The sequence below is a fragment of the Perca flavescens genome, chromosome 14, assembly GCF_004354835.1.
Source record: "Perca flavescens isolate YP-PL-M2 chromosome 14, PFLA_1.0, whole genome shotgun sequence".
Taxonomy (NCBI): domain Eukaryota; kingdom Metazoa; phylum Chordata; class Actinopteri; order Perciformes; family Percidae; genus Perca; species Perca flavescens.
Window position 1 is genome coordinate 15,396,380 of NC_041344.1, and position 26,821 is coordinate 15,423,200.

Below are 26,821 nucleotides of genomic sequence, written 5' to 3' on the forward strand. Positions count from 1 at the left end.
TTTGGAATGTGGAATAGGAACCATAACTGCCCCCTCTTTAACATAGTGCGCCTATACTGCTCTACACTGTCTATACATGTAATCTATTTGCAACTTTCATAATCTCATTGTCATTTATTGATTAGTGGAGTTTGTGTTGGGAGTAATGCTGCCTGAGAGTCTAACCTCAGGGCAACTTTCCCAAGACTCTTTTTTAATTAAACTGTATACATATTTATTGTTCAGTTGGTTTATGAGTTAATTAATGAATACATAATAAAATAACAATACAAATAATAGATTAATAAACTATAGGTACATACACATACATTAGCACAGATATATTGTCCTGTAAATTGATGAGCACCTTCTCTAAGAGGCTCCGACAGCTTTGATGTCGCACGGACCGCTACAGGAAATCATTCCTACCACAGGCAATTAAACTTTTTAACACTTCATCACTGAGTGTGAGATTATTTAATGTATACTCTGTATGTGTGCTGTGTGTCTGATATTTTTGCGGCTGCAACACCATTATTTCCCATTTTTTTGGGAGCAATAAAAAAAAAAATCTAATCTAATCCAATCAAAATCTATTAGACTGTCAAAGAGTTACTGTTGTAGTTGTTGATGGTTCATAGAATAATGTATTTAATCTTCTACATCTTTGTTATGGCTAGGAATTCAGATTTTACAATGATGCTCATTAATTCACCCAGTAAATGTCAGTTTTTGTAGTACAGCTAATCCGGAAGTGGATTGAGACATCTGCTCGATAGGGGGATGTCAGTTGCAAACACAGACCTGGCAACCTGAATAACAATTGCAACTTCAGCTGTAGTGATGATGAAACATCTTATCTTAACCAGCCCTGACACGAATTGGTGCTATTCATTTAACGTTAGCTCTTGATGTAACCCTACGGATGGAAACAGATACACAGGTGACAGCGAGTTGACCAGCGATGCCATGCAGGTAAAAGTTGCGTGATTGAAGCCGCAGAAATGAGCGATAGAGCCGAGATGAGAGGGCCCGTATCCCGCCGGAGGAGGACGACCATCTCGGGCGGAGGTGGCAGCGGAGCGGTGAAACAAGCCAACGGGAGCAAGTGGCACGATGCCGGGGAGAGTTCGCCACTGTATCCCGCTAAAGCCAAAACAGACGAGTTGCGTAGGCATGCGAGTAATAACGGGAAGGTGGACAGAGAGATTGGGATGTCAGGACAGCAGCAACAGCTCGCAAACCGTACGAGAAAACAGAGGAGTCTGGTGGAAGATATTAACGAGAAACTCAGGTAACCTAACCGTTGATTTTTTTATTTTTATAAATGGTACGTTGCAATGTCACGTACGCAAAGTTACGGTAATGAGATTACAGGAACTAAAAAAAGAGATTTCAGAAACTAATTAACTATATTTTATAGGCTATTATAGTATATGTCATTTAGGCCAGATGTTAACATTACTTTTCTTTAGCTAATTGCCTTTTTCAGCGGGGGTTAGCTGTCAGAGCTGTCCTTCAATGTCCTGTAGCACTCTTCAGGTTTAGTGACAGAAAACCATGATACTGCATACTTCTATAGAATACAACTTTTCCTTGAGGATTGGAAATATAGCTACCTTCCATGTCCAACACCGTCTTTTGAATAAAATAAAACGTTTCTAACATGTTACTGGTATTGATTTATTATTTAAGCACAAAACAAACTGCCACAACTGTTGGTGTTGTGAATCTGTGGCTTTGACTAAGAATTGTAAATTTGTCTGAGTAGCAAGGTCATATACAAATCATACATGAAAGATTGGTACACAAATCAAGCCTTTAAATAGCATGTGTATTTGTTTACATGTGGTGTCATTTCAGAAGCCTTGCTTTACATGACACTTTTACTTTGTGAAAGAGAGAGGGTGTAGCTCTAAGTTTGGATACATGTCAAGAGAATAGGTAGTAGGTTTGAGTGAGAACAGACATTGTGAAAGAAGACACAATAGCTTGACCTTTACCCTCAACATTTTATGGTAACACAACCACTTCGCCAGATATGTCTTTGCCTTTTGAAAAGTGTAGAGCTGCCTCTACTTACTTATTTTGTAAGCTGCCAAGAGTCTGGCTGGTGTTTTACACAAACCTTTGGACTTAAAGCAACACTATGTAACTTTTAACTTCAGCTCCCCCTACAGGTTGTCTCATTTGAACTACAACTCGCGTCGGGTAGCGTGAGTTTTAGTTTCAATGAGACAACCTGTAGGTCTAAAAGTTACATAGTGTTGTAGGGCTGCACGATTATGGCCAAAATGATAATCACGATTATTTTGATCAATATTGAGATCACTATTATTTGTTGATTTGAACCAAAACAAATTTTATTGTCACATAGGCTAATTATAACTGCTTTTACATCCATATTGTGCTACATTCCTCCTTTATTGAAGGATACTGTGAAGGAGTATGCCATTTCAGCTGTTGTGCGACCGCTTTCCACACATGCACGTTTGCCGTGAAAGATCGAGGCAACGCAATTTTCTGTTAACGTTAACGGCACATGTGGTGACCGGTATCTATGGGACGAAATAGCAACGCGGATTTCCGTGGCTCACTACACTACCACTTTCATGTCTGCGTTGCGCTCTGATGCTCCGAAACCCGCGTTAGAAGCAACATAAACATTGCTGCATGTCACGCTAGTAAACACTAATAACATGTTACACAGCAGGCAACGTTAGCCTACCGTAGTAACTGGATAAAACACGGCTAAAATGCTGACAGCTAAACGGTGTAGTGTGACTGTATTTCACTGTAGAGGATTCCAACAGCGGGACATACAACAGTCTGCTGCTAAAGCTATGAGCTAAAAGACACAAACTTTATATTTATTATTTATTTACAAGTTTATGGAGCGCTAGATTGGCTTTGCAAAAACTTTGATAAGGAGCGTTCTATGAACGGAATGACGCATTTTAAATATCGCTCGATCACGCAAATTTGATCGTGGGAAGCCAAAATCGTGATCGTGATTAAAGTTGTATTAATTGTGCAGCCCTATAGTGTTGCTTTATACAATATATAAAGATTGGTATAAGGGGCACTAAGGTGACACTGCAACACCAGAATGCTGAAATAAAAATGATTATAGTGTCACTTTCCTGTATTACAGCAACTGTGAAACATGGGCTTTTGCAATCCTGTGCTTGCCTCTTATGTGTACACATTCTTCTGCTGGTCTAGTCTTGCCATGTGTGTCCTGGCACACAGTGAGGAACCCTCTCTATTATTTCCTCGCTCTAAATGCTCATTCCTTCCTTACTTCCACTCAAACCACCCCTGTCTCTACACCCCATCTTCCTTGTCCACCTTTCTCTCTTTAATACTACATTATCCCCACTTTTTTTCTATACTGTTTCTCTTCTCTTTGTACTTGCTCCTCTGCTCTCTTACTTATTTTCCAATTCTCCCTCCTTCTAACAGTTTGTTCTTTACTCACTGCTTTTTGTTCTACTCATTCTTGCCTGATGAAGCGCCTCAGTTTGCCCTTTGAGCAGTTGGGCCAATACCTTTAACCTAAATTTTCACAACTCTTTCATTGCCTGGGGCAGTTGTAATACCAAGCATTAGACTACTGGATGTGATTCATTTATTTAACAGCCAGTAGGGCTAGGAATTAATTGCTACCACAGTACACAATACATAAATATATAAATATGTGCTGCATTGCATAGTGGGTACTCAATTCTGTCATGTCAAATTAGTAAAATCTGTAATTTGCTCAGTAGGGAGGGAATGTAAAGAGCTTGATCAGTCCTAAAAATCATCAATAAAACCGTTGACTTTATGTTACCATGCAGCTGTCACGTCCTCCAAGAGTCTCTCTTAAGTTCAGCCAGTGGCTACAGCAACTACAGAGGAATTCTCAACTGGTGTGTTGTCATGCTGGTGAGTAAAACTTCATGTCCGTTCAGAGTGGAAAGTTGTACTGCACTGTGACTTTCACAAACTACATACCACTAGAAATATAGACCTTGACACAAGAAATGACTCAAAATACTGAATGAAAACATAACATGCAATTTATAATTTTCTCTTTCATGTCTTGGTGTTGCCTCAAATTACAGTCTGTGGTCTTTTTGTATATCGACACATCGGTTGTTGTGTAAATTATCAGAAAGTAGAGGGATTATTATGAACCAGTTGCATATTCCTCCTCTTGTCTCTCATTGTCACGCACACGCAGTTATGGACTTTTTGTCAGCTGTACTTGTGGTTCAGCTATACCTATAGTGAATATTATCAGGATTAAAGTGACAGACAATGTTCATAAGTTGAGCACGCACTGAGGAAAAAATTATGAATATCAATGCAGTGGGAGAATTTTCTATCGTCCCTAAATTTGCTGGAATAGAGATTATAGGGTGAAAAAGCATGAAGAATCTGTGAACACATAAAAAGTGTTGGATTTGTAGGGTCTTCTTTAATTTTATCCATATCCATTTAGTATTATATGGTTTTATTTTAAATCCTTGGTTTTAATAGTCTCACGTTTTAATAAACGATTAACATCATTTACGTGCCTGATGGATGTTTTCTTACACTATCTTCTGCTCAAAGCAGAGTCAGCATGCTCGACCAATTAAGTTGTTTCTCATTCTGAAATTCTAAAATAAAACATGAACCCAAAGATTAATCTTCGAGCAGGGACTTTTTTATTTATAGCTCTGATAAAAGCCCCTGTGTGCATGACCGCTTATGCATATAAATCTTACAGTGAGCTTGCTAGTAGAACATACTGAGAAGAATAACCTTAAAGCAGCAACAGTAGTGCGATTTGTTTTTCCCCCAAATCAAGCCTAATTTTGCAGTTCTGTGACACGACTAATTCCATCTTTGAAAGTTCACATTATTTTGACAAGCACATCTTTTACTTTATGGTCACCAGGGATGGCTGACACCACTCAGTTCAGACTGTTTTTAGGAAGCTTTCATTATTAAGATGTAAGAGTGTGAAGTGGAACCGTGTGTATGCGTGTGTTTAGAAGCTTAGTTGTGCACTTTATCCTCGACAACCAGGACCGTCAGCTAGATGTATTGTTATACTTCCTTAATTTTTACACTTTGAATGTTGAAGCCAAGTGTTTAGAATTACTTAAATAATAAAAATTCTCTTAAAGTGCTTGTGAAGTGAAGTGTACATGTTTGTGATTGATATCAGACTGTTGTTGTTGAACATGACTTTCTAAAGTTGTTTGGAGGATGAATAAAAGTGTAAGCTGCATGCATCACAGATGCTTCCATCTCGTAACTGGGAAATCCATGAAATGTTTGCCTTAATGCGGATGTTCATGAAAGCACTCTTGATTTAATCTGGTTTTTGAAAATGTTTTCCTGTTTCTTACACGAGCCAGTATTAGCATGTAATAACAATTACAATGGCATACAGCATCCAAGTTGTCCTTGGTCTACAGGCATAAGATTTAAAGCTCTTATTAGCAAAACACACACACACACACAATGTTAAGCAGATTTAAATTGGTGCTAAAACATCTGTGCTAGTGAACCAACAAAAGCATTAGTGTTTTAAGATGCTGTACCTTGCTCAGTGTGGCTGGATGATATAAAGATGTAGTCAGACAGTGAAGATATTTGGCATAAGACACAATGTTGATCCTTGACAGGCAAAAATAATCCTATTTATAACGCCAGACTATCAATGTAAATGTCAGTTGATAGAATAATGTTAGAAATAAAACTATACTTGCATCTCAATGATCGCATTACAGTTTGAGGGACTAGTTTCTCAGCAGCGGTGGAATTTTACTTTGCTCCAGTTAGTAGTACTGCGCCAAAAGTAAAAAGAAGCGCACTCCAGTCGGGACACCTAGTAGTAGCCTAGTATATTGGATTGGAAACTAAGGACTAGGCAACATGGTGATTCAGTGTGCATTTAGAAATTGTAAAAATAAACACTACAGATGGGCACCACAAAGTTTCCACAAATTTCCATTGCGAGAACCAGAAAGGAACCAACTAAGGTTTCTTGCTGCTGGCTTGGACATCAAGAAACCGGCTGAGACTGACCGCGTTAGTGGAGATAACGTTACAGTTGAATGCATTGTGGAGAGTGACAACGTTAGCTAACGATATAGCTACAGATACCTGGCTGGGCTAACCGCTAGCCTAAGTGATATCACTGCGCCGCTGCTGTAGCCTATGCTACCAACTACAGGGAACGAAGTATAACTATTGCAATGCGATGCAAGGGTAGTTTTATTTCAAACATTATTTTATCAACCGATATTTACATCGATAGTCTGGCGTTATAATTTATTTGCCTCGGGTGTACTGTGGAGTGGGTCAGACTGTTTTTAGTGGCAGGCTAGCAGATACTGTTGACTTGTGCTAGCCTAGCACCAGCGAACTCTGCAACTGGAAGGACTGGATGAAAAGTGTTGAAAATGGTCTCCACTGATAAATAACACACTGGCTAACTTGAAAATGAGGTCCTATGTCCAAAATTCTGAATCGCCCCTTTAAATGACCACAAGGACAGCGCATAGCAAAGCAAATCAGCCAGCTGTAAGTTTGTTATCACACTTAATACATTATACCAAGGTATATTAAGGTACATATGAATACAAACTGACTACGTAGATACAGAACAAATGTGCAGCTGTAGTCTTTGCTGTTTCTCTAAAGAAAACTTCTAAACATAAGACCTCGGCCAATGCAAAATGTTTAATAATTCAATCATTGTTGGCACCAGGTTTCTTTGGTTAGCTTTGTATGTCGGGGTAAAGTTCAGCCAACCCATGCAACTATTTCTATTTTTAAACTAAACAAATCTGATATGTCTCTCCTAGGACACTGAGATACAACATAAGTTCATTACTGAAACTTTATCGTCATATTTCATCTTGTTCATGCATTATCATAATTGTTGACATTTCAGATTGTTCAAGGTAATATAAGTGGTGTCTATAGATTGTACATTTTGTATTACTTGGATATTATTTGATTAAATGAGCCATTTTATTCAAATTGACAAGAAAAAAAAATTATAAAGACAATATAAATATTCTAATCTGTGGGTGCTAAAAAATGTGATTCAACAAATCAAAAAGAAATACATTTTTGAATTATTCCTACAAGATTACATTCTTGAGTTTAAGCAATGCAATGGATATTACTGACTATAAGACAGATAACAGATTGCAGAAAAACCTCCTAACTGCAATTACGGCTAGACAGAAATGGTTCTTTACCCGGCAGCCTGGGTTCAGTTAATATACCCCCTGCTGAAGTGTCTTTGAGCCAGAAACTGAATTTCTGCCATCTCCCATGGGGTTGCTCTGTATCTGACATTGCACACTGACCTCTCTCTTAAGACCCATTTATTGCAAAATAAGATTTTGCAATGTTCTCTATTAATTCCCTAAACAGGCCACTGTCCCAATCATGGGAGTTCTACGTGATGGCCCTCTCTTGTCTGTGTTAAAGGTTCATTAGGCAAAGGTTTCTGCTTTGGACAAAACACATAGTTGAATCAAAACCACACTGCTGCAGGATCTTGGCAGGCCAGTGGGCTGAGGCGCCACATAATCACTACTGCATGACCTTATCGTGTGGCATACCCTCACTGTCCTCATTATCTTCACTGTCTCTCAAAATCGTGCACTGAACACACCATAAAAATCATCAAGAAAATGAGGGTGTATAGTTAGCTTTATCTCCGAAAACTCAGATAACTGATGGCTGAGTTAAAGCTGTACTCGGACCTTGAACTTTAACACAATATAATGATAAACATAATTTACCAGACACTTTTTAACAGAGTTAGCAGCAGCAGGGTGTGACAGGTATCAAGGTGTACAGTATGAAACAAATCTTATCAATGCAGTCGTTTAAACAAATCCTGTAGATATGAGCATGTAACTTTATATTGCTTGTGTTGCCATATACCTATGTGTCTGTGTATTTTGTGGGCAGTGGCTCTTTAAAGGGGCTGTACTCTATATTTAGAACATTAATATAGTAGCAAACACCTTTTTGCTATGTAAAGATATAGTGTCCTCAGCAGAGAATGAATTCTCCACGTGTGTGTGTGTGTGTGTGTGTGTGTGTGTGTGTGTGTGTGTGTGTGTGTGTGTGTGTGTGTGTGTGTGTGTGTGTGTGTGTGTGTGTGTGTGTGTGTGTGTGTGTGTGTGTGTGTGTGTGCGTGCGTGTACGCGCGTTTCGGTGTTATTTGTTTTGATACCGTTCTGGCCGCGCATGCATGCTAGTCCCTTGTGCCTCAGTATAAGCCGCTGAAGGCCGTGACAACTCGCTGTATTCGACAAGTCTGTGAAAGCCGTGTGGAGGCAATCCCAGACCACTTCTTTTTCTGAATATGGAGTATAGCCCAGTTGTTTTTCAAAGTAAACATCCTGTTCCTGTTCTTGCTTTGAATACATACTCACTCAACACATACAAACAAACACCTTAAAATCTGCAGACTAATCATTAGCAGAGCAGTGTTGGAAGAGAAAATGATAAGCCAGATTTTTAGCAGAGAGCTAGAAATAAAATTGTGTAAACAACGCCCAGATTAAGTGACTGGCCAGATGCAAAACAGCCTTGTTGATACTGTGAACTCATTATCTCCTGTTGTCCTCTCTTTCAGGTGCTGAGTAATGCACGCCTCTTCTTAGAAAACATTATAAAGTAAGTGTGCATCTACACACACAAACTTACATTGATGTAATGTATATACAAGCACGTGTTGTTACAACTCACTCCCATTTGGTTAAGCAACTGTCCATTTCTGCTCATCTTCTACTTCACTATTACTCCCTATTTCATTACATTACAATACTTTTAAACTCAGAGAAAGAACAGATGAATTTAGGAATTGTTATTTTTTGTTTCTATAGAATTGAGACATAATTGCCAGCATGGTGTGTCCAGGTATAACCTGAAATATAATTTCATATTAAATTAGATAGAAAACTGTTTCTTTGTTATTTGACAATCCTTGGGGGGAGGGGGGGTCACTCCCATTGTTATAGATCACACTGTTGTTATGAACAGAGGGAGGTTCCTTGCCATAACCTACACCACACCAGGCATTTACATGACCACACCAATCTTCAACTTTAAACTCAACATTACATACCCATTTTCAGCCTCCTATCTAAACAAAACATTTTAAAAATGATACCTGCTGGGATCAATTATTTGACTTTTATCTTCTTTAATGTAGGTATGGTATCTTGGTGGACCCTATCCAAGTAGTGTCTCTCTTCTTGAAGGACCCCTATAGCTGGCCGGCAGCTTGCCTCATTATTGGTATGGAGCATTTATTTTTCTGCCTCAATGTCTTGTAAACAGATGTTGAATGACTCGCAGCCAATTGTGCTTCTGTGACCTCAGGATTAGCAAACAAGTGTTGTACCTGTAATTCATGTACTTAAATCAGGAAGCATTTGTCTCGATCACTGTAACACAAGGTGTTGTTGTTGACTGTAATAAAACATGTTTTATAGCCTCTCCATGTGCCAAATAGCTGATCTGATGCAGCATGTTATAGCAGACGAGCCAGATGCTCAAAGATAGCATGTAGAAATTTTTTTTGCGTGAGCTCCTTTCCTGAACATTCTAGCACAACTGTTTTTAATTATTTAGGTTGCCTCCTGACATTGTCTATTTTCTGGCAACACCCGGCTTTATCAAAGCAGTAAAACAAGTTGATATAAAGGTGAATGAACATAGTTGTCCTCAGCAGGGAAGGGCACTGGCCTGCAGGGTAACAGTAGAACAATCAATCTGAATAAAATGCTGCTATTTGGAGGAAAATACTGGACTGTTACAGCAGCGGAAACTTGCCTGTGGACCATCATGCTCGACAAAATCAGTATTCACCACCAGTTTGGTAGTTAATGGTGTTACACTGAGTAATAAAATAAAGTCAACATCATACTGTGGTTCACATCTATGTGCTGCTGTAGCTGATAGGTCTGTTGTTTGACTGTTCTGTGTTTCAGTGTCGAATGTGTTCATCTTAGCAGCCTTGTACACAGAAAGGCGTCTGGCTGTGGTGAGTGCTTACAATGATTTGCATACATTCTCACACTTAATTTTACTATTGTGGACACTGCAAATTTTGCTTTATTTTTTTAAAATTTGTTTGCCTTTGTAAGCTTTGCTTATGCATTACTAAACCTCCACCTTAATTTGGATTTGGAAGGGTGACATAACATTGTTTAGGGATTTGGTGGAAAATATTGCTGCACCGTTTGATGAGAGTGTAGGTTTGTTTTTAATGTATTATTCAGGGATCTCCCATCAAGGATGTTTACCTGAAGCATGTGCATTACACATCCTAGATTCTTGTCGGTAGATTCTGCATCACAGCACTCTCTTTTTACCTACTCTTAAAGGGAAATTTCACTGCTGGAAAGCTGAATATATCTTTAAATTGGGTCACTTATGTTGTAGAAATGTGAAAAGAAAATTGAAATTGTTGCCTTCTAGGCCAAGATAAGCCAGAAAATGTGTTTTTGGCTCATATGGATGAAAGACACCAAATCCCAGAATGCACTTGCTTTGCTGCTGTATGAGGCCACTCCCAAGCCACGCCTACCCTTTACAGACAGACAGTGAGACGATCAACTCAACAAGTGTTTTATTGTCATTTCAACCATATACACGAAAAAACGTTTCACCGTGGCTCAAGTGGTGTTACACATTTAAAACATATACTTTTTTTGCCACAGCTGATACATTATCCGGACTTCTTTCAGCGGATTGATTGATAGCTCCAGAGTAAACAGAACTGTGTCCATGGCAACGCTCTGCTATGCATGGCAACGGTGTGTTATCCTTAGCAGCGGTCTGTTATCAAGAAATAACAGACCGCATTCTACATTATAATTCAACCAAGCCATGTAATAAAAGAAGGCTAACACATAGCTACTTGCATTAGCTCTTGGTGGGCTGTGGTATAAACATCGAGTATAAACACAGCCGTACATTTACGTGGGATGTAGCTAGAATTGTCAGCATTTTACAGTCACAAACTCCACCAGCAGTTAGCAGTTAGTTGGATACAATTCAGCCCATTTCTGCAACAGGCAGTCCAGGGTAACACAGCCCACCTCCACTAGTAGTCTTACCCGGTGACAGCAGGCTGGATTGTCCACAACAATATTTCCACAACAACAAAAACACAGCACAGCAGTCTCTAAACTCACGTTGGGAGTTTTGTTGAAATTGGATGTAGTTCAGTTTGTTTAATGAGTGGACACTTGCAAGCAGGATTGGTGAACAAGTAGCCGGCTAGCGTTAGCTTTCCACCGGCACACTCGTTCAACGCTCCCCGCTGATGAGGTCCCTTTACCGGCCAGAGGCATCGAGCACCACCGCTGGTCTCCGTGCAGGCGAAGCTTGCGTAGTGTGTCGAGTATTGCGTCCGTAATAAAGTGTCCTGCATATTCTCCGATGTGTACCAATGTATCCCGGTGGTACACGTGTGTGGTAGTTTCAATGCACATAATTGTTGTTCTAAAATTTCCGTCGGGATTAACAGTTTCTGCTCCTGCTGAGAAGCTAAGCGAGGATTCAAGATGGCTGACACTCGTTTTTTCCTCGGCAATCTCCGGAAAAAGCCGACAGTCCAACCCCCTTTGGGCTATGTGGAAGTGGCTCCTAATACAGGCTGTAGTCTTTTAGCCTCGTGAGACCGTCCTGATCTCGCGAGCTCCAGTTTTCCACTCGCAGATCAGTCTGGCATCTTGAGGCAGAGAAAATTTGGAGCCGTTAGCCAAACGACCGGGCCAATCAGCGTTGGTTTTGAGGTGGGTTAGGTGGTGATAAACAGATGGTTTATCCAATCAGCTAACCAGTATTTTCAGACAGCGGTAGCCCTAATTCTGTTAGCCGCTCGCTAATGCTTTTTTCTCTTGGATCCTTCTTTTGGAATATGGTCCGGGAACCTGAAATGGTGCCTTTTATTCCTAAATTCTCGTTACACAAACGGCAAATCTCCTTTACCGACATGTTGCTTGCATGCTGAGCTAACGAGCTATGCTTTGCCTGCAGCAGCAAGGGCGGGCTTGTGGTTGTATTTTCATACTCTTCGTGGATCTGATTGGTTGATTTGGCCCGTCTATCACCAACATAGGTGATAAACAGATGGTTCATCCAATCAGCTAACCAGTATTTCCGCCCTTTCTCAAAAGTTCTCCAACGGAAAGTTCCCAGATGGATATGCCGAGCAAATGCGAAGCAATCCATCTGGTGGAGTCAGGTTAGTAGTCTTTTGCCTCTGGGCAAAAAAGCCTCAGATGACGCAAAAATCGTCATTTTGCGTCATCTGAGGTTTTTTTTCCAGACCCACAATACAGAAATCTCCCCTCTCAGGGGGACATGAGGGAGGGAAGCATGGTCATTCAAAAATACTACCAGTTTTCTACTGATACAAAGCTTAATGCTAATCGGTGAAGTTTACCTTTAACTCTGATAAGAATATCACTCCTGGTTCAGTGAAAAAGCTGTGATTCTCTGGTTAAAGGACAAAATAATGAAAGCATATCCACAGTCACAGATCAAATGTTTTACAGTGACAAGACAATTTTCTTGTTTTACTTTCATCATTCCTAGGGTACCATTACCCAAATGACAGGACTGATTTTTCACATTTTTAACCTGACGTCCATGTTGATCTTCCCTTCAGCCACTGTACTCATTGTGACCTCCATGACCCCAGGTACATACTAAATATATACATGTTGTTTACATGGCATATTTATTAGGCATTAATGAAGTATTTTAAATACAAATGAATGCATGTACATTTTGATGCTAGCACAAGAAAATGACAAAATTCACTATTTAAAGGTGCCCTGCCATACAAAACAGTTTTGACTTGCATTTTTTGAAATATGTTAGGTCCATATGTGTTTGTGTTATGTTGTGAATGTGAAAATGAACTGCTACCTCCTTTGTCTGCTCTAGCCACTGAAAAGAAATAAGCAGAAAAATCAGTTAATTGCTCCTAGTTAATTGTGTGTGTGTGTGTGTGTGTGTGTGTGTGTGTGTGTGTGTGTGTGTGTGTGTGTGTGTGTGTGTGTGTGTGTGTGTGTGTGTGTGTGTGTGTGTGTGTGTGTGTGTGTGTGTGTGTGTGTGTGTGTGTGTGTCTCAGTGGGTGGTGTGCTTTCCCTAGGAATCTACACAGTGCTGTTTCTCAAGCTGTACTCGTACCAAGACACCAACAGGTGGTGTCGAGAAATCAGACATGCGAAAGCCAAAAGACTAACGCGGTCATACTCATGTAAGTATATCAACACACACACAAACTGTTGATGAAATGTTATCTAGATTAAGAGTAGGCACACGCATGTAAAATACAGTACAAGGGCAGAGGTATGAGGTGCTCTTGAGCAGGGCACTTAACCCCAGAGTTGCTCCAATGGAGCTGCTTAGTGGCCAACAGGTCAGATTAGCAGTAAGCCTAACATGGCTAAATAAATAAAGGTTTAAAAATGAGACTCATACACACAAATATTAGTGCACACTTAACAGGATTATATTGTTGTTGTTTTTTATTACTAAGCTGCTACTACCATCTAGTGGTGACAAAACTGCAGCTTTTGTCAAATAAAGTGGTGTGTTTTAAACAGCTGTTATCACCTATACCTCTTTCACACCACCTCCCAGAGTTGGGCTATGGTTGTCTGATCAGAGTTCAACCCTTCTTTTGGAGGTCAACGTGGGTATATCCCTGGTCATGACAATTCAGAAATCACCTGGGTCACAACCCGGTAGCAATGCACAACAATTACCATAAGTACTAGAAATGGGCGGGGCTTTATACGTCATATTCAGTGAACAGCTAACATTACATACTCTAGTCCAGTGGTTCTTAAACTGCGGTCCGGGGACCCCCAGGGTTCCTTGAGGGGGTTCCAGGGGGTCCCCTGCAAAAAAGTTAAATAATTTATTTTCACTATAATTCCATCCATAATTAACACAATGACAGAATGCATGACTATTTTAGCCATTGCTTTCATAGACTTTCTGTAATAAAACATCTAAAAGCAAAAATCCTATCAGATGGGGACCCTTGGACAAAATCTAATCAAATGGGGGTCCATGGTCTAGTTTCTGTCAGTTGGGGGGTCCTTGATGTCAAAAAGTTTGAACCACTGCTCTACTCTATCTGTATACCAGCAGAACTAATATGTTTTGTAGCTACTTGAATCTGTCATTGTACAGTAGAGAGAAATAACAACATGACATCATGACTTTGCGTAAACATACACACCACTTTCTAAAGCCTAGTGGCGTGTTATCTGTATGCATTTTGAGCTATCCGCGTGTATGTCTAAGCCGTATACAGCGGACGGGTTGGGTTTAGGAAAAGAAGAAAGCAACGGTTGGGTTTAGGAAACGTGATACGCGGGACACGATCCGCGGTCTTCTGGGTGAAAGTCCTGTGTTTGACACATACACCACCCCAACCAACCTCCCTATGCGGATTTTTGGCCTTTCATACTACTCGCTACTATTCTTTTCTCAGGAGAACTTGACATAAATTGACAAGCAATCGCAAGGTAATGTAAGTCAATGGAGGCCAAACAGCGTTGATAAACACGCTAAAAAGCGATTATGCATCTTGATAACATGTCAAAATGGCATACGAATTGGCGTGTCATACATTTCTTGAGATCAGTCTGGAAATAAAGCTTACTTTGATTGTTTTGCAGTGACCCAAATAAATAACCATCAAACACTTATCAGACCTCCTCTGCATATTTATTGCTTAGCTGGACAAGTAATTAGGTTATTCTATTATCGATTTCATTAAAAGTAAAGTTGGGCTTTGCTGGTTGCTTCACGACTCGTTTTTAAAAAAGACAGAGAAAAAATAGAGAGACCTGCACTAGCCAGCAACCGCACTTAAATGCAGGCTGGAGACGTGTCTCGTGCGAGAGAGAGGGAGTAAGAGTGTTGGTGCCGGGAGAATTAAACAAAACTTATTTTCATACGTTTAAGTTCTAACACTGGGTTTTACAGGCAGTTTTGCCTGTAAAAACGCTGCTACTGCGAACATCCGGGCACACACTGTCAGTGGACTGTTCGGAAATAAATTGAACCGCTCCGCTGTTGTTGAAGCTGCCTGTGAAAATTCTAGTTTTATACAGTCTATGGTGAAAACTCAGCGTAAATCACAGTGAGACAAAATGTATGTTTTTTTTTTCCAAAGTGTGCGGCAAACAACTGCCCCACTGTCATTTCCAACCAATCACATAATTTGTCCCACCCCGGCTGTTAGCGACCCAGGTTGTGTGCAATTCACTCATTTCTTCATTGAAATTGACCCTAGTCTACCCTGATTAAACCCAGCTCGCTACCTGGGTCGCGAAGCCGAGTAGATCGAGGAGGATTACCCAATTTAAACACACGGTCTACCTGGGTATAACCCTGATTGAGCCATTGGTGTGAAAGGGGCATTAGTGTGTTCTGAAGCTATTTTAATCCTTAATAACTTGATGGCTTTATCTCTTAGCAGTAGGAACTAGAATAAATCAACAACACACACAGAAATCCAACATGCTCTTTGTCTGTTGTATTTATAATGTAATTTGGTGGCTTGTTGTAGAAAAACATGGGTATGGTAGGTGTATGAAAGACGTAAAGTGAGTTAATTACCATCTCCATTTTTTTTTTTTTTTTTGGATGCATTTGCATTTCAGGTCCATCTGTGGCGCAATCCAATGGTTCAGCAGTTCATACTCATGTCTCCTACCCAGGCAACCTCACCCACAGAGGTAGCAATGACGCCTGTATGGCTTGCAAAAATAAATAACAATTTAATGATAAATAACCCTAAATTAACATTTTGTTTCTTTGTTTGTCTTTAGACATGTACTACTTTGTCTTTGCCCCAACTCTCTGCTACCAGCTCAACTTCCCACGGTCACCTCGAATACGCATAAGGTTCCTGATGAGAAGACTTTTTGAAATGGTGAGAGGGAACTTATTGTATATGTTCTTGATGTAAACTGAGATGGTGGAAAACAGACATGCATGTTAAATTTTTTTTTTTATTCTTTTGACTCGCTCTTTTATGTAGCTTTTCTTCATGCAGCTGTTGGTTGGACTGATACAGCAGGTATGTTGAACATAGAATATACTCTGCACAAACATTGAAAACACAAAGTTCAACACAAAGTAATTTAAATCTCACTGCTCAAACAACGCAAAGCAATTTTCATTTGCGTCTTTCAGTGGATGGTTCCTACCATACAGAACTCAATGAAACCATTCCAGGTGCGTACACACAAACACACACACACACACACATGACTGTACTGTATGTGAAGATAAATAGCTCTCAGGAGAGCAAGAAGCAAAGAATCATAGACTATAATTGATTTAGTCTAAAAGCTATAGTGCGTAGTTTCTGTCGCCCCCATGAGGAATTCTAAGTAATGACAACACCACTGTCGGTGCGTCCACATGATGCAAGCCTTCAGTGATCGCGCACCACCCCCACCCCTCCTCCACGCAGTTGCTAGTAGCGCTTAACATGTCTAATCAAGGAGGACACGGAAGATTAAAAAAATTCATGATGGACACTTCAGAAGAGGTTTAATTTGTATGTCGTCCTTGTCTCCAAAGCTGAACACTGCTGTTGTCTGTTCTCAGCGGTGAGGTAAAGCGCATCACTCGAGCTTCTGCCCACAAATGTCGCCGCACTACACCCTTTTGTAAACATAGCCATACTGAGAAATACAGAGAGAGTTTTGTGGAGCTTATAGGCTTAATAGCTTTGTATCAACTCATTTGGCATTGGCTTGAACAGACGTTCATTAATATAAAATAGTTGCGCACTATAGCTTTAAGGGCATAACATTGTTAATGAGGAAATGTCATTGTTTGTGTCTTTCACAGGAAATGGACTTTTCTAGGATGGTGGAGCGCCTCCTAAAGTTAGCTGTGAGTATCATGACGTTCTCTAGCTACACTAGACACAATTATGTCCAGTCATAATGTAGCACCTCTAACCTGAATTAGAAATATAGCTATATACCAATTACCTAGGCTCTGAGCAGTAGTTGACAAGACTGACGAGGAGTTACTTTTGAAACGGAACAGCTGGTAGGTTCACAATCACTGCAACACACTATTTACAAACATTTTTATCTTGCATTAGAAAATACCACAAAATAAAATAAAGCTCTTTTGTTTAGTAAAAAATAAATAGGAAAACTGAAATAAATTGTCCTTGAAAAATAGAAAAAGTCAGTCTACCTGGGTACTAAACCAAAAACACATTCAAGTGTTCCTTATCTGGAATCCAGTATCCGAAATCCGGATGCAAATCAGTTCAGTCACTCCGCAGAAGAGAATCCGACACAGCGGAATGTTGCTCACTGGGACAGGCTCGCCATCGAAGTCGGCGTGGTTTGGAACCAAACTAAATCCAGGATCAAAAAACAATCTGTACGTAACAGTACAGAATAGAAAAAAAAAATTATTATTATTTCTATCTCATTTTCCATATATGGTACCTTATTTAGTTTACTTTTCTCAATAAACCAGTTACACATTTAAAACCATTAGCTATGGTTTAGAGTATGGTTTGACTAGAGACCATAGTTTGCATTGGCAAAGACAAAACATGGTGCAAAATTAAACGATAGCATTTCCACATTTTCTTTCTTACAATAAATTATGTTTCTTAAAGGATTAATGCATTTTTATATCATAACATATGATGAAATGTATGCTATTCAGTTTAAACATGAAATGAATGTAACGTTATTTCCCCATTAGTAGCTTCACTTCAGTAAAAAACACATTTAGAACACAGTACTTCTAAATACTCTGTTCAGAAAAACATAAAAATCACACATAATGAACCAAGTGCAATATATAAACATCTTACAATACTGTCATGTCACTCTGGTTGTTTTTTTTAAGTAACATGAGATCTTAAAACCTAAAATTGTTCACTGATAGCATCACCTCATGCTAAGCTATCAATATGGTAACAGAAACTCACCTGAGGGTTCAGCTGGAAAACGTCTCCCACAATGCAGTCCTCATGTTACTAGTAAAATATGATCTTATCCACACAACTCCTGACAAGAATTGACTAGATTTAGACTTAATTTCGATTTATTTTCGCCACATAAATTAGAGATTTTTTCTAATGCAATTTCATACTACGAAGAATCTCTCATGACGAATGTAACAACTGCGCTAGCGCCCTCTGCTGGCATTATGTAATTTGACACTGAAATATAGTTAACCCTTTAGTGACAGCATATGTGGGTTACAATAACCTTTATAATGAAAAAAAAACACCACGTTTACCACTTATTATTGCATATTGAACTATGAGGTTGTCTAACGATCACTGCCTCACATGTGTATCAGGACTTTGTGTATTAGAGGGGAGGTAGCAGCATGGCAACCATAGTGTGACCTTACCAACCTGGACAACTTTCCTAAAATCTACCTTGACTCTCCTCTTCCAGGTCCCTAACCATCTGATATGGTTAATATTCTTCTATTGGTTTTTTCACTCTTCTATGAACTTTGTGGCAGAGCTGCTGCAGTTTGGAGACCGAGAGTTCTACAAAGACTGGTGGTGAGTAGAAGGAACATTTAATCACACACCCTTCAAGTGCGGTTGCACACACAAATACAGTATGCACACAGAAACACAGCTAAACATTTGGTTCACAACTAATAAAAACAGGCACACATGTTGAGGGTGTCCCATTTAAGCTGCAGGGCAATTTGGTACATGTTTTCATCTAGCAAACAAGTGACAAATGGGCTAAATCCACATATTTACAGCTGTGATTCCCCCTAATTTAAGCAGACCATGTGTCACAAATCAAACAGGAATAAAAGTGTATTTATTTAAATATGTAGTCATCATTCAGAACACCCTGTGGTCTTGAAGTCAAATTCTCAAACTGTACCATTTTTGTTCATTTCAGGAACTCTGAGACTGTCACATATTTCTGGGCCAACTGGAATATCCCAGTTCACAAGTGGTGTCTGAGGTGAGCACCACATTTTTATTTTTTCAGCATTGACACCATTTGATGTTTTGGCTTTGCATTTTCATTGTAGTCTGTATGAACTAAAATCCAAAGTACAATGATAGAAGAAATCAAGGAGTGGACTGTGTCATTGTGTGTTACAGACACTTCTATAAGCCGATGTTGAGGAAGGGGGTCAACAAGTTTCTGGCTCAAACCGCCGTCTTCCTGATGTCTGCCTTCTTCCACGAGGTAAACCAACAGCATTAAGTCCTCCTATGAGACCCGAAACAACTACTAAAGACTACATATCTGCTAATTCAACCTCAAAACAGCTGTCCTTTTGTATTAATGTCTGTACATTAAGTGTCCTGTTGGACAGTTGTTAGCTGACAGTGAGGTGCTGGCTTGCAGGTAAACAATTGATCAAAAAAGTCAAAAAATTGATTGCTGAAGCTAAAAATAAAAAGATTGCATCTGAGTTATGAGTGTGCAGCTCTTCCCCCCTTACATTTACACATTTTCAATATATATATTTTTTTAAAGCTTTGTGTCTGATTTATTGTATTTCTGTCTTTCTTCTTCAGTACCTGGTGAGCGTTCCTCTGAAGATGTTCCGACTGTGGGCCTTTATGGGAATGATGGCTCAGGTAAGACACATTGAGCCGTCCATCATTTTCTCTCCTCTGCTGTAGTCAAACCCACTTTGATCTCTGAACTTCTCTTCAGGTTCCTCTGGCTTGGTTTGTGGGTCGTTTCCTGAATGGAAACTATGGCAACGCCGCTGTGTGGATGTCACTCATCATTGGCCAGCCTGTCGCTGTGTTGATGTACGTCCATGACTACTATGTCATTCATTATGGGAGCACTACGTAGTACCGGACAAACTTACACGTTCCCACAGTCGCACACAAACATGTACAAGTCATGTTGTATACCCCCACACACACACACCGGCCTGCAGGACAACTTAATGAGTGAATGTCGAGCAAGTTAAAGTGACTTTAAGAAAGAAAGCCCTGCTAATATGAACCAGTCAGTGAAAAGCAGCAACAGCAAGAATTTGACTTGTTGATTTTTGCACTAAAGAGAAATTAACCACAGTATTGTCAGGAAATGATTGTAACATAAGAAATGCTTTAAAACAGTATTCCACTTTAATAGGACAAACATACCTTTGTAGTCAGCCTCCTGTATTAGGAAACCTCGGGATCCACCATCACCACACACTCTTAAATGTCCCATGACATGGTGCTCTTTGGATGTTTTTATATAGGCTTTAGTGGTCCCCTAATACTTTTATCTGAAGTCTCTTTCTTATGACTTCATAAGGAGCAAGATTCCACATCAGCCCATCTGAGCTTTCATTTTCTCAAAGGCAGAGCAGGATACCCAGGGCTCGGTTTACACCTATCACCATTTCTAGCCACTGGGGGACCATGGGCAGGCTGGGGGAACTCATATTAATGTTAAAAAACCTCAAAGTGAAATTTTCATGCCATGGGACCTTTTAAAATCGGTTTCTATCATTGGATGTTTCAACTTCAAACAAACGATCCTGGACCCAAAGTGAAATAGCATTTGGATCTCTGTTATTGGAATTGATCCCTCACTGTTAGATTTGTTAGAAGTATGCTTTTATCTTAAGCAGATTAAGCTGAACAAAAGTGAATGTGTGGTGCTAAGGTTTCCTAAAATGGTCAATATTGGTGGTTGATGATTCATGAGCTCAAACAAAGGTTAGGTGCAATTTCCTCAACTTTAAAAGCAATTCACTGCATTCAAAAGTGGAAACACTGCGTGTAACCAAGCACTTCTCAAGTTCCGGGAAATGCGCACACTTTTGTGTGCAACAAATGTGAACCACTGCCGAGTGAGCAAAAGCCAGTAGAGGATCCTGCCTCCACAGAGCTGAGAAAAATGTTCTTCCTATAACAGTGGTTGTGAAGTCTTTGTTTTCCATGTATCCAAAGACAACAAAGAAATGATGAAGCCAGATAAACAGTTTGTTTCTCCGAACTAAGGCTTAAAACTGGCAATTTAGGATGTCTCCGGGTCTTCAAATTGACCATAGTGAGTTTTTTTTACGTAATTCTGCATATGTATCCTGTATCCTTCTTTTTGATGCAGCGCAGTTCTTGAGTATTAAAGAAATTTATAATAAAAGGATTTGTAACCAAAAATAGTTAAAAACAGGAAACTGAAGGAAAAGAAGCTAAAACGTTTAGTAGGAACTGCAAAAGTCTGTGACCTTATTTGTAACGTTGTGGACCTCCAGGCAGCCTCTCCTCTTCTGTCTCTCAACTCCAAACATCATCAATGCAAGCTCTAAGTGTAACAGGACATATGTGCGTTATTTGTCTGTTATTTGTTTGTGTCTTTTTTGTGTTCTGATTTGACTTATCAGATGGTTTATTTTATACTATTTTAACTTTGCAGTTATGCTGTGCCAAATTATAATTTGTTGTTTTATTTTTATATCAATGATTTAATGCAGTAGTTGATTTACTGATTTGAACCAATGAATGTTTTTTTGCACTTTAAAGAGATGCATGCGGTTGACTAAAGCAATAGAGTTCTATGAATGTATTCATCTAAGTTGTATCAATCGTGTAAGGAAAATATGATTGTTAAAATAATTTCTGTTTTGTAATTATCTTGTTGACATTTTGTTGATGTATAAGGTAGCTCAATTTCAGTTTGATTCAAAGCAGCTGCAGTGGTAATGAGTTTTAAACAACCTTTACATGCCACAGGTTTTTTCAGTATATAAATTCTAGAGCCTATTTCTTGGTTTGACCTGATTTAAAAGATGCCAATATGATTATTGCCATATAACAGTTAGACTGTATTATTTTACTTTTTTATGTGTTCATCTGCTTTCCAAATACAGTGGCAGTTGACTGATCATGATAAATTAGAGCCTTTTCATTTTTCTTTCCTTATTGATCACATTTCAGGGAAAACATTGTTAAAGAATAACACCAGTTATCAAGAAGACTGTGTTGGCATTCCTTATTGAAATTTACAAGTGCCTGCTGTAAAAATAAGTTTAAACTCAAAATGAAAAACATATACCAATGGTTTTAAATGAAAAAGACAGAGGCCAAATACTTCCTTAACCTTAGTCTATGTAGCGAATAGATTCACGATGCATTTCTATTGAATTTTAAAATACTTGGCAACTGAAAACTTACTGCCCGCAGTTAAATGCAATGTTTACTTTAAAGCAATACTTTTTCTGTTGAAGCATCATCACTGCAGCTTGAGATGGGACTATTAAAACTCCTCTGAGAATATGTTGCATCTCCTCGTTCATTTTTGTATCATTTTATTCACCTGAAGCCTAGTACTTCCTGTTTTCACATTATTACTACCCTGTGTCTGCTCTTGGAATACGAGTTAAAAATGCTTAAGATGCAGCTTTAAAAGTTGAACTGTCTTTAGTTGATTTTGGGTGATTGTGTGATGCAACATGTAGTAAAATGAATGTATATCTGATCTGTTCAATCCAAAGTAAAACATTATGTTTTGGGAATGCAAATCACTTTTTATAGCCTTTCACTTGATTTGTGTCAATTGATAAAGATTATTTATATTTGATGAATGACTTGTCTATTTTTCTTCATATTTAAAAAAAAAAAAAAAAAAAAAGTACCTTCATTTTTATTAGCAGGTAACAAAGGAGTATCCTGAATTTCCTGGTTAGTTGCCAGCACATATAAGATGGCTGCTGGACAATGTGTTGTTTTCTAGACTATTGTGTCTAGAAAACGGATTCTATCATCTTTAAACCCCTTCAGTCGGCATTGAAAACTGAGGACAGAGAAGTCCATTTAAAAAAATAAGTACTGTGCAGAGAGCAACATAAAACAGCACTCAAAAGTCATAGTTTCAAAATTACAATATTGCAGTTTTAAGGTTCATTGTATGTCTACACACAGAGAATCTGAAAGCTAAACTCCACATCAGGTCTGGGGGAACAGTGCAGGGTGAGAATCTCTACTGCTGCAAGAAACACACAAACGGACAAGTGTTAGGCAAATATCTATCAAAGATAGAATATTTCCGTTTGTAAAAAATACTGTATCGTGCAACATAATTATGTGGTTATATGTAGTGCATGTTTGCGTTCACCTTTGCTTTCTGGTTTTGGACAGGCAGGTAGAGCTTAAACTCGGCTGGGAGCTCGTCCTCAGCGTACAGTCTGTCTGAGAAATACACTCTCCTTATTCGACAGTTAGCGTGGATCTGAGACGAAAAGAGGTCAAACATAAGCAACAGAAAGTGGTTACAGTCTTAGAAGTTCACTGTAGAGATTAAGGTTAACCAGAGACAGTTTAGAACCGAGAGGCCCCAACTCAGAGTAGTTTCCTGTATCTGTGTCACGTGGGCTCCGCCACAGCCACGCCTCTTTAGGAGACTAGCGGCAGGTCCTGAGTGTATTGATTCCAATGGGAGAAGTGAACGTGAACACAGATTATGAGCGATTCTTTTTCCCCATATTAACCAAAAGTAAATATCGGACCCATTTTTCACAAGCCACATATCTCCAGAACATTCTGACACTAAAATAGCATTTTTCAAACGGACACATCAGAAGAAAATGTACTTTGTTCCAGGTCTATTTCTGTCTCAGGAGATAAGCTAACATCAACTAATGTTCGTGAACGCCCAAACACAACTAATCTCTGTGATGCTAAATATGTCTTTTAGCTGTGTAAATATCTCACGTTAGCAAAAGAAATTATGAATAAATTATAAAAATATAACTTTTCATCCATCCACACAATGTTTACTACACTTTCAAACGAGGCCACGCCCCTTTAGGAGACAAGTGTGTATCGTTTCATACTATTGGCGCTGTTTGATATGTGCCATCTTTAGTATAGGGGATCTTTGAGTTAACTAGTGCAAGTAGCATCTGGAGACAGCTCTGTGCACTAACCTGTACACGCAGCGTCTCGATGTAATTGGTCCCGTAGGCCCTCCTGGTGAAGTCCGACAGGTTGAACTGAATCTGGTTCCAGCCATCATCCAGCCTCATAGGCATGGTGCAGATAAATGGCTTCACTCGAGTCGTGCTTTGATAGTTACTCGCCCGAAACCGCCGGCGAACATTTTTATCATCTAACACCTGAAAGTTGAAAAAGATTGGAAGAAAGCATGAGTGACCATGAATCCTAACACACATGTACTGAATGTTGTGTGCATATACACATGAGTACACATTTTTTGTTTGTATCTGCAGGAATGCCTACCCTACCTGGACTTCAAAGGTGAAATACTTCTTGAGATTTTTGATGATCATAACGAGAAAAGGAAGCTTGATGCCCAATGTCTTCTTGGGGTCTGCGGGACATGTTATATACGTGGTACTGCAGGGAGTAGAAGAAATACAAAGTCAAGGGGGATGAATGAGGGTGACTGGAGCTTGAATGAGTTCACCTGAGCTGAAGAATCAGTTAAACAGAAACAAACTCACCTGACGTTTGTCCCCTCAACTTCCAACACCAGTGAGTGGATGTCATTGTCTGTGATTCTCTTGATATGTCCATTCCTCACCTAAGGACACACAGAAATCTTAGTTTTCTTAAGGTTTATATATATATATATATATTGATATATATATCAATGATGAAATCTATTATGCCGATATATTTGTATTGGTGTATATGTTGGCCAGAAATAACAAGAAATTTATGTTTTTTTGTTGTTTTTTTAGCAGTACAAATGACAAATTAATTTTTTTACTGTAAATTGTCCTGGTCAATTATGTAATGTGTTTATGTTTTATGTTTATGCTGATCATATTTTTAATTTTTAACATAATAATATTAGTATTATATATTATATATATATATATATATATATATATATATATATATATATACACACATGGAATATAGCCAAAACATTTTTCATCTTGTTGTCTTGTTGGTGTTAACGAGCCTCACACATTTGACAAAACAGTCTTAAACAAATGTTATCCTCCAACTGTTACTACTGTGTACCTGTTGCTTGGCAACAGCGCATTTCGGCCCACCGTGTATCCTGCTATAGTTAACGCTAACGTTATATTTAAGAATCAGTGAGAACTCGGTGCTTTCTAAATTGAAAATGCAAGATTAATTTGAATACACATTTCCGTATTCTATCAGCGCCACAAATCCCCTATAGTCCATCCAGATCAATACTGGTGCTTTGATCACTAGCTACTGTAACCTGTGTTTAGTTTCAAAATATCAACAACAGGAAATGGTAAAGTAAACTGGGAAGAGAGCTGCCATAACGTCATTTAATAACTTAATCAGGGAGTTTACCTTACTTTACTCTTTGCTGGAGCAGATTAGCCCCACTTATCAAATGAACAATGTAATAGTATGTAATGTTAACTAACACAAGCTCAAGCAGCTGTTTGAACACTGCATCCAAAACACACTTCACCAGAGATAAGTTGTAATATCATCCGTTTTAATGTTAAGCCCCAGACACATCAGACACATAACGCTAGATAGCTTTAGCACGGCTAGCTAAGGAAGCTACATTGGGTTCGTAGCATTTATTCTGAATCGCTGCTCACCTTTTTATCCCATATCTGAAGTGGTTTGCTGCCAATGCTGTATAAAATGGACAAGAATCCGCTTTGAAACGTGTTTTTAAACATCTTCTCTGAGCTTAGTCCACAGTTGTTAGCACGTGTTTATGTCTTCCAACTAAAACTGTTGCTAGCTAACAAACGTTATGTTTGTTTACAGATTTGGTTTCCGTCCCCAACGCTACCTGTTCCGTGTGGTACAAAATAACCAGTTCCGCTGCCGGAAATTAAAACGTTTTGGTTAAATAAAAGTCAGACTTCTCGTGTACTGTAGCTAGCTAATATCCCCACACGTCCTTACTTAGAACCATGGATGTTTTAAGAGAACGCGTAAAAATAAAGAAAAATGGTCATCCCTTCATTATTTTGGTGTTGCTAGGGAATAGAAGCTTTTGACGTTGTTCACGTCGGTTCTTAAATGGTGACGCATGTCAGCTCGCCATGGCAACAGAAAGCCTGACCAATGCATTCTGAGTGTTTTGGTTTTGGCTAATGGTTTGCTACATTTAACATAAAACTATATTAATATTAGCTAGGTTATTTTTAATTTAACTTACATCTTTCATATGAGGGCATAAGAGGGCCTCTTCAATTAAGGCTTGGTGGTATGGACTAAATGAATTCCAATAATTACTATTTACAAGCTATGTTCACATTTGTTTTGGCTATATTATCATGAAAGGATAATATGCAAAGTACTCAAAATTTCAAATAATCAAGTGATTGTTTATTAATTATTATTATTAATTATTAATTAATTTCCCAAATAGCATCAAAGTTGTTTCAGATGTCATTTTGTGAAATATGTTTTAACAAACTTTTTTTGAGAACATAATTGCATGTCACAGTAACTTCATTTAACTTTTTTTTTATCTCAATATTGAATTATTGTCTGCACAAAATCTTTACAAAAAGAAGTTTTATATAGACTTTAATATTCTTTAAATATTGAAGATATTAGCTTAATTTTTCCTAGATGAAGATGCTCTACAAAAACTACACCACAAATCTCTGCTTCATTTGGGCAGGTCTTTAAATGCATCTCTGCTCATTGTCAATATAGTCATAATTCTGCACTGCAATTAGTACTGAACTTCCATAAAGTTGTGGAGACAAAGACTTGAAAATAATTGTCAAAACCGTTGCAGCAGAAGTAGAAATATCTTGACTTTTAATCCCTAGTTTGGATGTTACACGTAGGATAATGCAATTT

At 38.8% G+C, this 26,821-nt stretch overlaps 2 protein-coding genes across 3 annotated transcripts; one reads left to right on the forward strand and one right to left on the reverse strand.

Moving 5' to 3' along the window:
- The first annotated feature begins 794 nt into the window (after positions 1-794).
- dgat1a (diacylglycerol O-acyltransferase 1a) lies at positions 795-20,317 on the forward strand. The gene is made up of 17 exons (XM_028597648.1): positions 795-1,273; positions 3,822-3,909; positions 8,630-8,670; positions 9,209-9,294; positions 9,990-10,042; positions 12,607-12,712; positions 13,148-13,276; positions 15,702-15,776; positions 15,870-15,973; positions 16,082-16,120; positions 16,237-16,278; positions 16,903-16,947; positions 18,495-18,607; positions 18,966-19,031; positions 19,175-19,262; positions 19,598-19,660; positions 19,740-20,317. The coding sequence occupies exons 1-17, from the start codon at positions 984-986 to the stop codon at positions 19,884-19,886; spliced, it is 1,575 nt and encodes a 524-aa protein (XP_028453449.1). The 5' UTR covers positions 795-983; the 3' UTR covers positions 19,887-20,317.
- Positions 20,318-22,662: 2,345 nt separating this feature from the next.
- cfap20 (cilia and flagella associated protein 20) lies at positions 22,663-26,006 on the reverse strand. 2 transcript variants are annotated; one of them, XM_028598399.1, is made up of 6 exons: positions 25,594-26,006; positions 24,496-24,575; positions 24,277-24,388; positions 23,959-24,147; positions 23,148-23,261; positions 22,663-23,015 (listed from the first exon to the last, which is right to left on the reverse strand). In XM_028598399.1, exons 1-6 carry the CDS (start codon positions 25,675-25,677, stop codon positions 23,013-23,015), a joined length of 582 nt encoding a protein of 193 aa, XP_028454200.1. In that variant the 5' UTR covers positions 25,678-26,006; the 3' UTR covers positions 22,663-23,012. The 2 variants fall into 2 exon arrangements, with proteins under 2 accessions (XP_028454200.1, XP_028454199.1); XM_028598398.1 differs by having other exon boundaries at positions 22,663-23,018.
- Between the last annotated feature and the right edge of the window lie 815 nt (positions 26,007-26,821).

Excerpts from the sequence above, each read along its gene's own strand:
- dgat1a (XM_028597648.1), top strand. The coding sequence starts at position 984 with ATGAGCGATAGAGCCGAGATGAGAGGGCCCGTATCCCGCCGGAGGAGG. Across the intron at positions 1,274-3,821 it reads GATATTAACGAGAAACTCAG|CTGTCACGTCCTCCAAGAGT; the intron begins GTAACCTAACCG and ends GTTACCATGCAG. Across the intron at positions 10,043-12,606 it reads CAGAAAGGCGTCTGGCTGTG|GGTACCATTACCCAAATGAC; the intron begins GTGAGTGCTTAC and ends CATCATTCCTAG.
- cfap20 (XM_028598398.1), bottom strand. The coding sequence starts at position 25,677 with ATGTTTAAAAACACGTTTCAAAGCGGATTCTTGTCCATTTTATACAGC. Across the intron at positions 24,389-24,495 it reads GTTGAGGGGACAAACGTCAG|TACCACGTATATAACATGTC; the intron begins GTGAGTTTGTTT and ends TACTCCCTGCAG. Across the intron at positions 24,148-24,276 it reads ATTTCACCTTTGAAGTCCAG|GTGTTAGATGATAAAAATGT; the intron begins GTAGGGTAGGCA and ends TTCAACTTTCAG.